Consider the following 15,492-nt stretch of genomic DNA (forward strand, 5'->3'; position numbering starts at 1 on the left):
TGATGAGGGTAATGCATTTGATGTGGTCTACCTGGACTTTAGCAAGGCTTTTGATAAGGTCCTTCATGGCAAACTGGTCAAGAAAGTAAGAGCCCATGGGATCCAAGGCAAAGTGGCACGTTGGATCCAAAATTGGCTGAGAGGCAGGAAGCAGAGGGTGATGGTAGAGGGATGTTTCTGTGACTGGAAGTCTGTTTCCAGTGGGGTTCCACAGGGCTCGGTGCTGGGGCCCTTGCTGTCTGTGGTGTACATAAATGATTTGGACTTAAATGTAGGGGGTAAGATCAAGAAGTTCGCAGATGACACGAAAATTGCTAGGGTGGTAAATAGTGAGGAGGAGAGCTGTAAACTGCATATCAATAGACTGGTCAGGTGCGCCGGAAAAGTGTGAGGCAATGCACTTGGGGAGGGCTAACAAGGCATGGGATTACACCATGAATGGTAGGACCCTGGAAAGTACTGAAGATCAGAGGGACTTTGGTGTGCATATCCATAGATCCCTGAAGGTAGCAGGGCAGGTAGATAAGGTGGTTAAGAAGGCATATGGGATACTTGCCATTAGCCAAGGCATAGAGTACAAGAGCAGGGAGGTTATGCTGGAGCTGTATAAAACACTGATTAGGCCACAAGTGGAGTACTGTGTGCAGTTCTGGTCACCACATTACAGGATGGATGTGATTGCACTGGAGAGAATGCAGAGGAGATTTACCAGGATGTTGCCTGGGCTGGAGGGTCTGAGCTATGAGGTAAGGTTGGATAGGCTGGAGTTGTTTTCCTTGGAGCAACGAAGGTTGAGAGGGGACCTGATAGAGATGCATAAGATTATGAGGGGCATAGATAGGGTGGATAGGAAGGCACTTTTTCCATTAGTAGAGGGGTCAATAACCAGGGGCCATAGATTTAAGTAAGAGGTAGAAGGCTAATAGGAGAGTTGGAGAGAAAATTTTTCACCCAGAGGGTGGTGGGAGTCTGGAAGTCACTGCCTGAAAGGGTGGTTGAGCCTTCGGTTCAAATCCTTGGGTTGTTTTGTCAGCCATGGCTCTCTGAGTCAGAGATCATGGGTTCAAGCCCCACTCCATAGGCTTGAACACTAAACTTAGGCAGAAACTCCTGTGGGGTACTGAGCGAGAGGTGCAATTTCTTTCATCTTTTGGATAACACTTAACTAAAGCTCCATCTCAGCATTATTCAAAGAAGAAAGGGAGTCCTTGACGTCTTGGCCAATATTTATCCTTCAACCAACATCATTAAAAATAAAGAAACAGGCTTATCTCATTGCTGATTTGCGCTGTACAAATTCGCCACACTGCTTGCAACATTATAACATTGCCTACACTTCAAAAACACTTCCCTTTGGGACATTCTGAGGGTCATGAAAATGCACTATAGAAATGCAAGTTCTTTCTTTTATTCTTTGCATTTACATAGTGCCATTAAAGTTAAGTTAGTTTTGCAGTTGGTTCACTAATTTTAGAAAGCACATGAACAGAACGAATACAGCTTATTAAAAAGTTAGTTGTAATCACCCAGCTTTTGACAAATTAGTTATGCTAAAGACTGCAAAATCAAGTCTGTAGATACTAACCTGGAGGTCAGTGCACAGATGACTTTGCTCCACTGTTCTACCACAGCTGGGTGATGCCTCCAGTTGGCCAACATTTCTCGAGCAGTTTTCCAGTATGGTGGTGTTGGGAAACATCGGGTACAAGCCAGGAACCAAACTTCAAAGAGTACACCAATTAACTTATCAGCAAGATTTTCTGCTAGTCCTCCTAATGAGAAGCAAATTAGCATACAAATTTAACCAATAAGAAAATGGTACTGTGGCTTTTGTGTACTCAAAATGGAAATATTTACAAGGTTACTTGGAAGGAGGGAAGGGATGGGGCCACCTGGGTAGCTTTTTCAAAGACAGGATGGGTTGAATGGCCTCCTCCTGGGCTGTAGGAATCTGTGGCCTGTAGCTTCCAGTGCAGTGGTAATCGAGTCAGATTGCCACTCCACTCCTAGGTTCTTATCTTAAAATAAAGCTGCTTCTATCTTGCCCGACTTTTCAACCCAGGTCGGGCGAGATCTGTGTAGCGCAGCGGGTTCCCAAGGCCCACAGTTGACTCCAGGAGAGCCAAAGGTAAGTAAACCACGTTCGAATTTTCAAAATTATATAAATGGCACTAGCTGCCGTAAACCAGGTAAGTTTAAAGGTCCAGCCACTTTGACAAGTCAGGGAGGAGCATATAAGTTAAGTGGGTAGGATCTGGCTGCGCGCGGTGGGGAAGGTGTCAGGCTGGGCCTGGGTGGGAGGGCAGGGGCGCGTCGGCTTGGGCTGGGGTGGTTAAGCGGTCAGTGCCATACATACCTAGAAGCTAGAAGTATTTTCAATTCTTCAAACTTTTTCTGGGTAACTATTGCTGTATGAAACTTGGAACCATCCGAAATTTGCGATTTAAATTGCATTATCAGATGGTTCCTAGTGCAGGGCAATTGCCCAAAAGAAATGTGAAGTTCCCAGCCAACTGCCATGCAATCCTTACCTGGGAACTTCTTTTGGTGGGGGGGGGTGATGGGCAGAGGTTCCCCCAGTGAAATTTTGGGGCACACCCCACTGCCCCCCTCAGGATATGCTGCTCTGGAGCTCGGAGGTTACTGGCCTATGATTAATGACTACAAAGGTAGAACATACCCCAATTACAGTAACTGTTGGAAAAACATCTCTCTCTTCTGGAAGAAAATGCAGCACACAGCAGTTTTCAAATAACTTTTCAATCAGATTGGTTACCAATTGTATTATCAATACTACACAGTGCTTAAAATCTAGCTTCTCATGCTAAAATTGTATATCCTTGCAAAACCTGGTTTAATTACCAGTCTCTCACAGGCATTTCAAAATCAGTGAAAGAAACCATTTTGAATGTTCACATGCAATAGTTACTGGCTGAGATTGATCACTGCTCAGACTGACCAAGTCTGAAAAAATCAGGATTTTTTCTGGGAAGGATGGAGTCATCAAAATTAATGTTGCTGTCTCCATATGAACTTTATGGTAACACCTGAGAGAGGTTGAAATGGAGGGGGTGTCCAGGATAACAGGAATAGATGAACATGGGAACAGGAATAGGTCACCCAACTGTTATCAAATCATTGTTGATCTGTACTTCAAATTGTTTACCTTGATACTCTCACTAACAAAAATCTATTGATCCCTGTCTAGAAAATTTCAATTGATGTCCAGCATCCGCAGCCTTTTGGGAGCTATTCAGATCCAGGTTTCACTACCCTTTGTGTGAAAAATTTCCAAATTTAATTTCTAGCCCTCATTTTTATCCTTTTCAATAAAATACGAAGAAAGGTAATTTGACGACTTAACACACAATAGCCATACTATTTTTGGCTTTACAGTAGGTTTCCGAAAACTCCTGTCACAATGTTTGAAACTGGGATTAGTTGACATCTCTACAATTCCAGGTCTTTTATCCAAGAAGTCAAGCTGAGAGGAGGGCACCTTCTATCAGTGTCACACTGTACTGTAGTCCCCAAGAAAAGCCCATTTAGCAATATTTGTCTCAGGAGTACAAAGATAGACAGCCTTTATTGCCTCTTGATTGAGCTCCATGTCCTGGAACAGTGAATAAATTTCCTACTAAAACATATCACCTGAGAACAAGAGGTCACTTACAGAAGGTGGGCTCAAGACCACTACTATTATGCATCACAGGAGTCAGGGGCAGCAGAAGGTCTCATGTAAACTTGTAGGTAATTGAATTAAAAAGAATATGTATGTAGTTATGTAGGTTCAACTTTTAGGATTATTTACTCTTGGAAGAAGAGTGCTTCAGATTACTCAAAAGTAATCATATGTTAAACCGCTGAAAACTATTAATTGATCTCACAAATTTGGTAAAAGCAATACACCGTGGATGCTGGAAATCAAACAAAAACAGAAACCACTGGAAATAATCAGCATGTCAGGCTGCATCTGTAGAGAGTTAACGTTTCAGGTCATGACCATGCATCAGAGCCCATGAAAAGTCACAGCCTGAAATGTTAACCATTTCTCTCTCTCCACAGATGTTGCTAGACTTGCTGAGTGTTTCCAGCATGTTCTGTTTCCATCTCACAATCTTGGCACCCTACTTGACTTTGAGCTGAGTCTGTGACTCCATCATCAAGCTCCCCTAACTCCAATGTCTATCCTTGTACTCCTGGGACAGATATTGCCAGGTGGGTTTCTGTTATGGACACGGTACTGTGAAACACTGTTAGAAGGTGTCCTCCTTACAGATTGCCTGCTGGGATCCAGGATCTGGATTTCTAGAGACATGTGTGTAAACACTGCATCTGCCTCAGCCCATCTGCTGCTCAATGCCTTTGTTACCTCTAAACTCGACTACTAAAATATCCTGTTAGTTGACCCCTCACCTTCCGTAAACTTGAGCTCATTAAAAACTCTGCTCCCAGTATCCCAATTCACACCAATTCCCTTCACCCATTACCACTGTGCTTGATGATCTACACTAACTTCCCAGCGAGCAACACGGATATTAAAATTCTCACCATTGTTTACAAAGCTCTCTATGATCTCACTCCTCCCCATCTTGGTCATCTCCTCCAGCCTCCGCAAATGTGGCGCTCCTCTAATTCTAGCCTCTTGCACTTGCTTATTTTCACTTCTCTAACACTGGTGTCCATGGCACGCAACTGCCTGGGCTCCAAGCTCCAAAATTCTCTCCCTAAGCCTCTGTTTCTCTACTCACTTTCCTCCTTTAAGACACTCCGTAAAGCCTGCCCTCTTTGACCAAGCTTTTGGTCACTTTCCCTAACATATCCTTGAGGTACAGTGTATACATGTGCCTGATTTACACTCCTTTGAAATACTTTGGAAAGTTTTACCATGTTAAAGGTGCAATATAAATTTCTGTTGTTATTGGGGTTGCTGCCTGTATACTAACCTGGAACTGTCGGAGCTGCCAAAAGAGTGTCATTAATCTGCAGTAGGAAAAGCAATAGTACTTCCCATGTTTCCCTTGACATGTTGGCAGATTCACGTGCTAACTTCTGGACTGCTGCTAGAACTCGCAGGCACAGTGTGATCTGGTTATGAGCATACTCTAGTCTGAAAACAAAAGACAATGTTAAAAAATAATGAATTTTTCTTAACAATGTTATGAACCAATGCAATATCTCAATTCAATTTAGTTTGGCTTTAGCCATTGCTAATTTTGTTATTGAATCTCGATCCTTTTTGTTTCACAACATTAAGTTTCATTATTGTTTTTCCTGTAACACAGTGTTCCCTGACCAGGAAAATGGGCAGAAAGGTTATTCAATCCTCAAGCAATTCAGCTCTTCAACATGATGGCCAGGAAGCTCTTGCGAATTGTTATTATGGATGTAATGCCACTGGATTAACCGGTTTAATTTTGTTGCAGCAAAGAAATGTTGCCAGATTAAAATGGGACAAAAATAGGACTTTATGGGGATCTTACTGATGTACACAATAGTATGCTGACAAAAGTCTAGTTAATCTAGAGCACCCCTCCATTTGGTCTGCGCTCAAGGTTCAGATTGTGGAATATTTATTTCAGTCCTGACTCCCTTCCCACTCTATCTTTCTCCATAACCTGCTGATCCTGCTGTTTGCTTTTATTGAATGCTTAAGTGGAGTCTGTATTTACTGTCATAGGCTCCAGTCTATTATGTGACTTAAGCTCAAAGGAAAAGCTAAAGGAACTGCAATCTCAATGCATCAGAGAGTGACCTCTTTAAAAATAAAAGGGGGAAACTCTCAGCCTTGGAAAGAGTATAAGAACAGATGGGTGCAGGACAGCATCCAGTGTTCATCCCATGCTGATTTCTTCTCCATTGAAGTCTATGGAAAGGAAAGTATGGCTGGATACATAATAACACTTCCACTATTGCCCGTCTTACATTTCCACTGAAGCACAAAGTCTTTTATACTTACCGGGGAACAAACAAATTCTGGAGGTGTTTGAGAATAGTTTGCACATATAAATTTGGTTCTTTGATAATGGGCTGAGGGATAGAGTCACGGCGAGCCACCAAAGCCATGATCCAGTCAGTATAAACATCCACACACAGTTTGACTGTTTCTCCATCCAGAGGCAGAGTCAGTCCATAACAGAGCACCTCCATGGTCCATTTTACCTGCCCGGGAGAATAAAGCACAATATCAGTGTCCATGCTTATTCTGAATTACCCAGTTAGAACTCAACAGTTCCATTCAGCCTCACACCACTGAGGACAGCATGGTCACTCCTGTCAGTCAATATCTAGTCAGCCAGTAAGATGATGTTAATTCTCCAGCTGTGATCACAAACTGCCCCCAGCCAAATGCCATACAAATGTTGCAAAGTTGAGTGGGAGCTTCCAAAGTTTGAGGGAAACGTGAAGCACATTAAAACATGATGTGTGACTGACTTAGTTTTGTGCATGACTGGCAGTTACGTGTGATTGTAGCTGAAAGTTCTTTGAATCTATTAAGCAGCGACAATAGTTTTTAGGGTATTTCATGAAGTGAAGTTGCTGAATTGAGTAGAACCACGTTGACTGGAAACTTCAGGAAGATAAGTTAGATCAGTTTAGCTCCTACTGCTGGGAAGCCTAAAGCGAGTAAAGGATTCAGCATACATAAAGGTTAGTAAAATAACCTAGCAGATAGGTCACACGCATTTATAAATTATTTTTCATTCAAGAGGGAACATAGGAACAGGAGTAGGCCATTCGACCTGTTGAGCTGGCTCTGCTATTCAACTAGATCGTGGCTGATCATCTATCTCAACACCACTTTCCTGCACTATCCCCATATCCCTGGATGTCATTAGTCTCCAGAAAACTATCGATTTTGGTCTTGAACGTACTCAATGATTGAGCTTCCACAACTCTCTGTGGTAGAGAATTCCAAAGATTCACCACTCTCTGAGTGAAAGAATTCTTCCTCATCTCAGTCCTAAATAGTCTGCTCCTTATCCTGAGATTATGTCCACTGGTTCTAGACTCACCAACCAGGGGCAACATCCTACCCACATTTACCCTGTCAGGCCCTGTAAGAATTTTGTAAGTCTCAATGAGATCATCTCATTCTTCGAAACTCTAGAGAAACTAAGATTCAGAGAGATCTGGATATCCTAGTGCATGAATCACAAAAGGTTAGTATGCAGGTACAGCAGGTAATTAGGAAAGCTAATAGAATGTTATTGTTTATTGCACGGGGAATTGAATATAAAATTGGGGAGGTTATGCTTCAGTTATACAGGGCACTAGTGAGATCACACCTGGTGTACTGTGCACATTATTGGTCTCCTTATTTAAGGAAGGATTTAAACACATTGGAAGCAGTTCAGAGGTTTACTAGACTTACACTAGACTTAGGACGGTTGTCCTATGAGGATGGTTGGGCAAGCTAAGCTTGTATCCGCTGGAGATTAGAAGAGTAAGAGGCGACTTGATTGATGCCTTTAAGTTCCTGAGGGGTCTTGACAGGGTGGATGTGGAGAGGATGTTTCCTCTTGTGGGAGAATCTAGAACTAGGGGTCACCGTTTTAAGGCAGGGAGGAGGATAAATTTTTTCTCCGTGGGTCGCGAGCTTTTGGAACTCTCTTCCTCAAAAGGCGGTGGAAGCAGAGTCTTTGAATATCTTTAAGGCAGAGGTCGATAGATGCTTGGTAAGCAAGGGGGTGAAAGGTTACCAGGGGTGGGCAGGAATGTGGAGCTGAGGTTAAAATCAGATCAGCCATGATCTTATTGAATGGCGGAGCATGCTCGAGGGGCCAAATGGCCTACTCCTGCTCCTAATTCGTATGTACGTTTGCATGTAGAATACATACCCAGTTTCCTCAATCTCTTCATAAGGCAATCTCGCCCTCCCAAGGGTTAGTTTGATGAACCTCCGTGGCACTCCCTCTATGGCAAATATATCCTTCTGTACTTAAATCCCCTTGCAATGGAGGCCAGCATTCGATTTATCTTCCCTATCGATTGCTGCAGCTGCATGCTAGCTTTTAGTGACTCATGAACAAGGACACCCAGATCCCTTCAGACACCAACACTTCCCAACCTCTCACCATTTAAGAAATATTCAATATTTCTGTTTTTTCTACCAAGTGGAAAACTTCACACTTAAGCTCATTATATTCCACCTGCCATGTTCTTGCCCATTCACTTCGCCTGTCCAAGTCTGCTTAAAGCCTCCTTACATCCTCCTCACAGCTTACATTCCCACCAATTTGGTGTCATCAGAAAATTTGGAAGTATCACAATTGGTCCCCACATCCAAATCATTTAAATAGATTGTGAACAGCTGTGGCCCTAGCACTGATCCTTGCTCTACCCCAGCAGTAACAGCCTGTCATCCTGAGAATGACCTGTTCATCCCTATTCTGCTTTCTGTTAACCAATTCTCAATCCATACAAATATATTACCCCCAATCTCATGTGCTTTAATTATGTTTACTAACCCTCCTGTGTAGGACCTTATCAAAGGCCTTCTGAAAATCCAAATACACCACATCCACTGGTTCTCTTTTATCTATGCTACAAGTAACATCCTCAAAAAAACTTTCAATAGGTTTGTCAAACATTATTTCCCTTTCATAAATTCATGTTGACTCTGTCCAATTTTACCATTATTTTCTAAATGTCTAGTTATCGCACCCTTTATAATGGATTCTAATATTTTCCCTACTACTGATGTCAACCTAACAGGTCTGTAGTTCTCTATTCTCCCTCCCTTTGGAAATAATGGGGTGACATTTGCTACTTTCCAGTCTGCAGGAACCTTTCCAGAATCTATAGAATGTTGAAAGATAACCACATCTTGATAGCAATGAGCTTGATAGCAGAATACCAACTGCATTCTGTGCTGTAGACGTCTCTGAGTCCACCATGTATATTAACTGAACTCCCATGCCATCAAGGCCAAGTGAGGCCTTCAGGCAAAGCACAGAGAGAAGGTAGCAAATAATTAGACTAAGGCATGCAGATGGACAATTTTTTCATAAGATATGTATTTTACATATAGGGTCTCAAGGAAATGGGACAGGTGCTGAGCCAGCTCCTTGCAGTATCTTTAAAATGCTCGCTGGAGTTTGGGGACTGTTCCCTTAGAATGGGCCAAGGCTAATATAGCTGCAAAGTTTAAAAAGAGGGGTAACTTGTATATGGGTAACTACAGGCCATCAGCTTGAGGCAATTACTTGGGGTTCAATACTTCATGTCTAAAATGGAAAAGGGCACATCAGGAACACTCAACATGGCTTCAGAAAAAGGAGGTCCAGTCTAACCAATCTGATTGTATTTGTTGAAGTCGCTAAGGAATTGGATGAGGGAAACCTGGACTCTCCAGTTTTTGATAAGGTACTGCATAAGAGGTTTCGCTACAAGACTGAATCTTCAGGTATTAGTGGCAATCTACTGCCCTAGGTTGATAACTGAGTGAGTGAAAGCCTGCAGGGAGAAAGTTGCTGTAGGTGGATTTGCATCTGCTTGGAAATAGATTACCAATGGAACCCCCAGGGAGATTAGTGTTAGGACTGCTGCTTACAATTTTAGGACGCTATTTACTATTTTCATTAATGATTTAGATATAAACCATGGGCAAATGAGCTGTAAGTCTGGAGATGATACTAGGATATGTTCGAGCGCCAGGACTTTAAATGGTGCCAAACTATTACAAGCTGATCCAGGTGCACTGGAGGATCTAGCAAATGATGTTTAATTTAGAGAAGTGTAGTGTTATGCGCATGGGCAATGCAAATGCTGAGCATACATTCAGCTTCCTGGGAAAGAACTATAGTCAGTGTAGAAAGAAAGCTAGGCATTCTATTGCCCACCTCTCTAAAGGTTCATGGCAAATGTTGTGAAGCAATAACTGAGTAAATAGGGTCTTTTTACAGGACAATTCACAATAGAAGCATACTAATTTGACCCTGTGTAGAACCTTGTTTAGGCCTCAGTTAGAATACTGTGCCCAGTTTAGATCTCCTCACTTGGCAGGTAATATTGAGGTGTTGGAAAGAGTACTTAGGAGGACCACAAGAATAATTTCAAGCATTTAGTTACCTAGACCTCCCTAACTAAATAGGTTAGGGAGGTCTAGGACTCACAATTTCAAGTTATGCAAAGAACTAGATTAGAAGTCAAAAGGTAACTCTTCTCTCAGAAAAATGGATCTTTGGACATGTTGCCGGATTGGGCGGTGGATACTAATTTGCTGAAATCCCTCATGGGAAAGTTGGGCATGGCCTCTGGCTGGGGAAGAGATCTCAGCCCCTCCAGTCAACAACATAAATCATTCAAAATGAACTGGGACACCTGATCAATTATTAGCTCAAAAGGTAAAGTTCATTATTTCAACCTCTCAAAAAGCCAGAAATTCACATTTGTGAGATAGTTTCTAGGAGGGTTTGTGTTTGTAAAATCACCATTTGCCTCACTGAAGCCCTGCACATCATCCACCGAGGTGAACGTGTGGTTATACAGCAGGAATCAGGAGCGGCTGCACAACATCCTTCGGGGCGAGGCGGATGAGCCAGAAGTCATGGTCCACATTGGTACCAACGACATTGGTGGGAAGAGGGATGAAGTCCTGAAAGCAGATTTCAGGGAGTTAGGAAGGAAATTAAAAAGCAGGACCTTGACAGCATTAATCTCAGGATTACTCCCAGTGCCACAGGCTAGCAAACATAGGAATAGGAGGATTGATCGATTTTAAATACATGGCTGGGGAACTGGTGTAGGAGGGAGGGCATCAGATTTCTGAGGCATTGGGACTGGTTCTGGGGCAGGTGGGACCCATACAAATTGGTCGGGTTACATCTTAACAGGACTGAGACTGATATGCTCGCAGGGAGATTTGCTAGTTAGTGCTGTTGGGGTGGGACTAAATTAGCTTGCCGGGGGGGGGGGGAACCTGAGGGGTGGCCCGAATTTAAAGAAAATAAAGTTGGTAACAGGAAGTAGTAGTGAGACTAGAAGGCAGGAGAAACAAAGCAGAACAGTGAGTGTGCTTCGAATGTGGAATGATGTCAAAAAGGCAAAGTTAAGGGCACTCTATCGGAATGTGCACAGCATTCACAATAAGGTAGATGATCTAAAGTCACAAATAGAGGTATGTGGATATGATATAATTGCCATTACAGAAACATGGCTGCATGGTGACCAAGACTGGGACTGAATATTCAAGGATATTCGACGTTTAGCAAGGACAGACAAGACGGGAAAGGAGGTGGAGTTGCGCTGATAATAAGGGATGGGATCAGTGCATTAGTAAGGGAGGATCTCGGATCGGAAGAACAACGTGTGGAATCTGTTTGAGTGGAGCTAAGAAACAGCAAAGGGCAGCAGACATTGGTTAGAGTTGTTTGTCAGCCACCAAATAGTAATGGTAATGTGAAGTATGGTATTAAGCAGGAGATGAGAGAAGCAAGTAGCATGGGCAATACAGTCATCATGGGTGACTTCAATCTGCATACAGACTGGGTAAACCAACTGAGCACTAATGCTGTGGAAGATGAGTTTGTGGAGTGTGTTAGGGATGGCTTTCTACAGCGGTATGCTGAGGAGCCGTTTAGAGGACCGGCTATTTTAGATCTAGTATTATGCAATGAAAAAAGGCTAATTAATAATTATGTTTTTTCGGGATGAGTGATCACAATATGATAGAATTTCACTTTGTTTGAAAGTGAGGTAGTTCACTCTGAAGTAAGGGTGTTAAAGTTGAATAAAGGAAATTATGAAGGCACGAGGGACAAATTGGCTGAAGTGGATTGGGAAAATGCACTAAAAGGTATGACTGTACACAGGCAATGGACAGTCTTCAAAGAACCATTACGTAGCTTACAACGCCTACGCATTTTTTCAAGGTGCAAAAACCAAAAAAAAGTCAGTCAACCGTGGCTGACAAAGGAAGCTTAGGATTGTATAAGATTAAAAGAAAAGGCTTATAAAAGTTACCAGAATTAGTAGTAAACCTGAGGATTGGGAGATTTTTAGAATACAGCAAAGGAAGAGCAAGGAACTGGTAAAGAAAGGGAGAACAGAATATGACTGCAATCTAGCAAAACACGTAAAAAAGGACTGTGAAAGCTTCTATGGGTATGTAAAAAGGAAGCTTTTGGCTAAGGGAAATGTGGGTCCATCACAGGCAGAGTCAGGAGAATTCATAATGGGGAATAGAGAAATGGCAGAGAAGCTAAATGATTACTCTGTGTCTGTCTTCACTGAGGAAGATACAAGAAATCTCCCAGATTTAGACATCCAAGGAACGAGGGAGAATGAGGAGTTGAAGGAAATTAGTATAATTAAGAAGCTCTATTGGAGAAATTTTTAAAAATTCATTCACGGGGTGTGGGCTGCACTGGCTAGGCCAGCATTTATTGCCCATCCCTAATTGCCCTTGCGAAGGTGATGATGAGCTGCCTTCTTGAACCGCTGCAGTCCATGTGGTGCAGGTACACCCACAGTGCTGTTAGGAAGGGAGCTCCAGGAGTTTGACCCAGCAACAGTGAAGGAACAGTGATATATTTCCAAATCAGGATGGTGAGGACTTGGAGGGGAACTTCCAGGTGGTGGCGTTCCCATCCGTCTGCTGCCCTTGTCCTTCTAGGTGGTAGTGGTCATGGGTTTGAAAGGTGCTGTCGAAGGAGCCTTAGTGAATTCCTGCAGTGCATCTTTTGGATGGAACACACTGCTGCTACTGTAGAGGGAGTGAATGCTTGTGGACGTGGTGCCGATCAAATGGGCTGCTTTGTCCTGGACGGTGTCAAGCTTCTTGAGTGTGGTGGGAGCTGCACTCATCCAGCAAGTGGGAAGTATTCCATCACACTCCTGACTTGTGCCTTGTGGAGGGTGGACAGGATTTGGGGAATCAGGAGGTGGGTTACTTGTCACAGGATTCCTAGCCTCTGACCTGCTCTTGTAGCCACAGTCCAGTTCAGTTTCTGGTAAATGGTAACCCCGAGGACGTTGGTAGTGTGGAATTCAGTGATGGTAATGCCATTGAACATCAAGGAGCAATGGTTAGATTCTCTCTTGTTGGAGACGGTCATAGCCTGACACTTGGTGTGCGTGAATGTTACTTGCCACTTGTCAGCCCAAGCCTGGATATTGTCCAGGTTTTTCTGCATTTGGACATGGACTGCTTCAGTATCTGAGGATTCGCGAATGGCAAACATTGTGCAATCATCAGTGAACATCCCCACTTCTGACATTATGATGGAAGGAAGGTCATTGATGAAGCAGCTGAAGATGGTTGGGCCAAGGACACTATCCTGAGGAACTTCTGCGGTGATGTCCTGTAGGTGACATGACTGACCTCCAACAACCACAGCCATCTTCCTTTGTGCTAGCTATGACTCCAACCAGCGGAGAGTTTTTCCCCTGATTCCCTTTGATTGCAGATTTGCTAGTGCTCCTTGATGTGCCACACTGTCAAATGCAAGCTTGATGTCAAGCGCAATCACTCTCACCTCGGGAGTTCAGCTCTTTTGTCCATGTTTGAACCAAGGCTGGGATGGGGTCAGGAGTTGAGTGGCCCTGGCAGAACCCAAACTGGGGTATCAGTGAGCAGGTTGTTGCTAAGCAAGTGCCCCTTGATAGCACTGTTGCTGACCCCTTTCATTACTTTAGCAATAATCGAGAGTCGACTGATGGTAATTGGAAGGGTTGGATTTGTCCTGCTTTGTGTGTACAGGACATACCTGGGCAATTTTCCAATAGCTGGACAGATGCCAGTGTTGTAGCTGTACTGGACCAGCTTGGCTAGGGGTGATGCAAGTTCTGGAGCACAAGGCTTCAGTATTATTGCCGGAAAATTGTCAGGGACAATAGCCTTTGCAGTATCCAATGCCTTCAGCCATTTCTTGATATCATGTGGAGTGAATTGAGTTGGTTGAAGACTGGTATCTGTGATGCTGGGGACCTCTGGAGGAGGCAGAGATGGATCATCCACTCAGCACTTCCGGCTGAAGATTGCAGCAAATGATTCAGCCACATCTTTTGCACTGATGTGCTGGGCTCCCCCATCATTGAGGATGAGGATATTTGGGGAGCCTCCTCCTCCAGTGAGTTGTTTAATTGTCCACCACCATTCACGACTGGATGTGGCAGGACTGCAGAGCTTAGATTTGATTCGTTGGTTGTGGGGTCACTTAGCTCTATCACTTAATGGGACTGAAAGTTGATAAGTGGCCAGGACCTGATATTCTGCATCCCAGAGTGTTGAAAGAGGTTTCTTTAGAGATAGTGGATGCATTGGTGGTCATTTTCCAAAATTCTATAGAGTCTGGAATGGTTCCTGAAGATTGGAAGGCAGCAAATTTCACTCCACTATTTAAGAAGGGAAGGAGAGAGAAAATAGGGAACTACAGACCTGTTAGCCTTACAGCAGTAGTAGGGAAAATGCTAGAATCTATTATAAAGGATGTGATAAATGGATACTTGGATAATCATGATCTGATTGGGCATAGTCGGCATGGATTTGCGAATGGGAAAACATATTTGTTGAACATGTTGAAGTTTTTTGAGGATTTTAACTAACAAAATTGATAAAGGAGAGTTGATGGGCGTAGTTATTGGATTTTCAGATTTTTCAAAGTCCTCCACAGGAGGTTGATTAGCAAAATAAAAGCACATGGGATGGGAGGCAATATACAGGCATGGATTAAGGAGTGGCTAACAAACAAAAAACAGAGTAGGGATAAACAGGTCATTCCCACATTGGCAGGCTGAGACTCATGGGGCACCGCAAGGATCAGTTCTTGGGCCCCAGCTGTTCACAATATATGTCAATAATTCGGACATGGGGACCAAATGTAATATTTCCAAGTTCCTGGATGATACAAAGCTAGGCAGGAATGTGTGTTGTGAGGAAGATGTAAAGTGGCTAAGGAAGATTTGGACAGGCTAAGCGAGTGGGCAAGAACAGGGCAGTTGGAATATAATGTGGAAAAACGGGAGGTTATCCATTTTGGTAGAAGGAATGGATGTGCAGAGTATTTCCTAAATGGTAAGAGATTAGGAAGTATCGATGTACAAAGGGACCTGGGTGTCCTTGTCCATAAGTCACTGAAAGCTAAAACGCAGGTGCAGCAGGGAATTAGGAAGGCTAATCGATTTTAGCCTTTATCACGAGAGGATTCATGTACAGGAGTAGTGAAGTCTTGCTTCAATTGTATAGGAGCTTGGTTAGACCGCACATGGAGTAGTATGTGCAGTTTTGGTCCCCTTACCTCAGAAAGGATATTATAGCCACAGAGGGAGTGAAACGAAGGTTCACCAGGCTTGTTCCAGGGACAGCGGGACTGTCTTATGAAGAGAGGTTGGGGAAACTGGGCCTGTATTCTCTAGAGTTTCGAAGAATGAGAGGTGATCTCATTGAAACCAACAAAATACTTAAAGGAATAGACAGGGTAGATGCAGGTAAGGTATTTCCCCTGGTCGGGGAGTCTAGAACCAAGGGGGACAATTTCAAAATAAGGG

At 43.3% G+C, this 15,492-nt stretch overlaps 1 protein-coding gene across 6 annotated transcripts in view; it reads right to left on the minus strand.

Annotated features, from left to right (window-relative positions):
• ralgapb (Ral GTPase activating protein non-catalytic subunit beta) overlaps positions 1 to 15,492 on the minus strand; it is a 154,822-nt gene that overhangs the window by 114,063 nt on the left and 25,267 nt on the right. For all 6 annotated transcript variants that reach the window (XM_078554820.1, XM_078554819.1, XM_078554818.1 and 3 more), the window contains exons 3-5: positions 5,960 to 6,162; positions 4,947 to 5,110; positions 1,586 to 1,772 (exon numbers count right to left, since the gene is read on the minus strand). In XM_078554820.1, coding sequence (XP_078410946.1) covers positions 1,586 to 1,772; positions 4,947 to 5,110; positions 5,960 to 6,162 — 554 coding nt within the window. The remainder of the gene's footprint in view (positions 1 to 1,585; positions 1,773 to 4,946; positions 5,111 to 5,959; positions 6,163 to 15,492) is intronic.

Source organism: Cetorhinus maximus, chromosome 13, assembly GCF_964194155.1.
Source record: "Cetorhinus maximus chromosome 13, sCetMax3.hap1.1, whole genome shotgun sequence".
In the NCBI taxonomy this organism is placed as follows: Eukaryota; Metazoa; Chordata; class Chondrichthyes; order Lamniformes; family Cetorhinidae; genus Cetorhinus; species Cetorhinus maximus.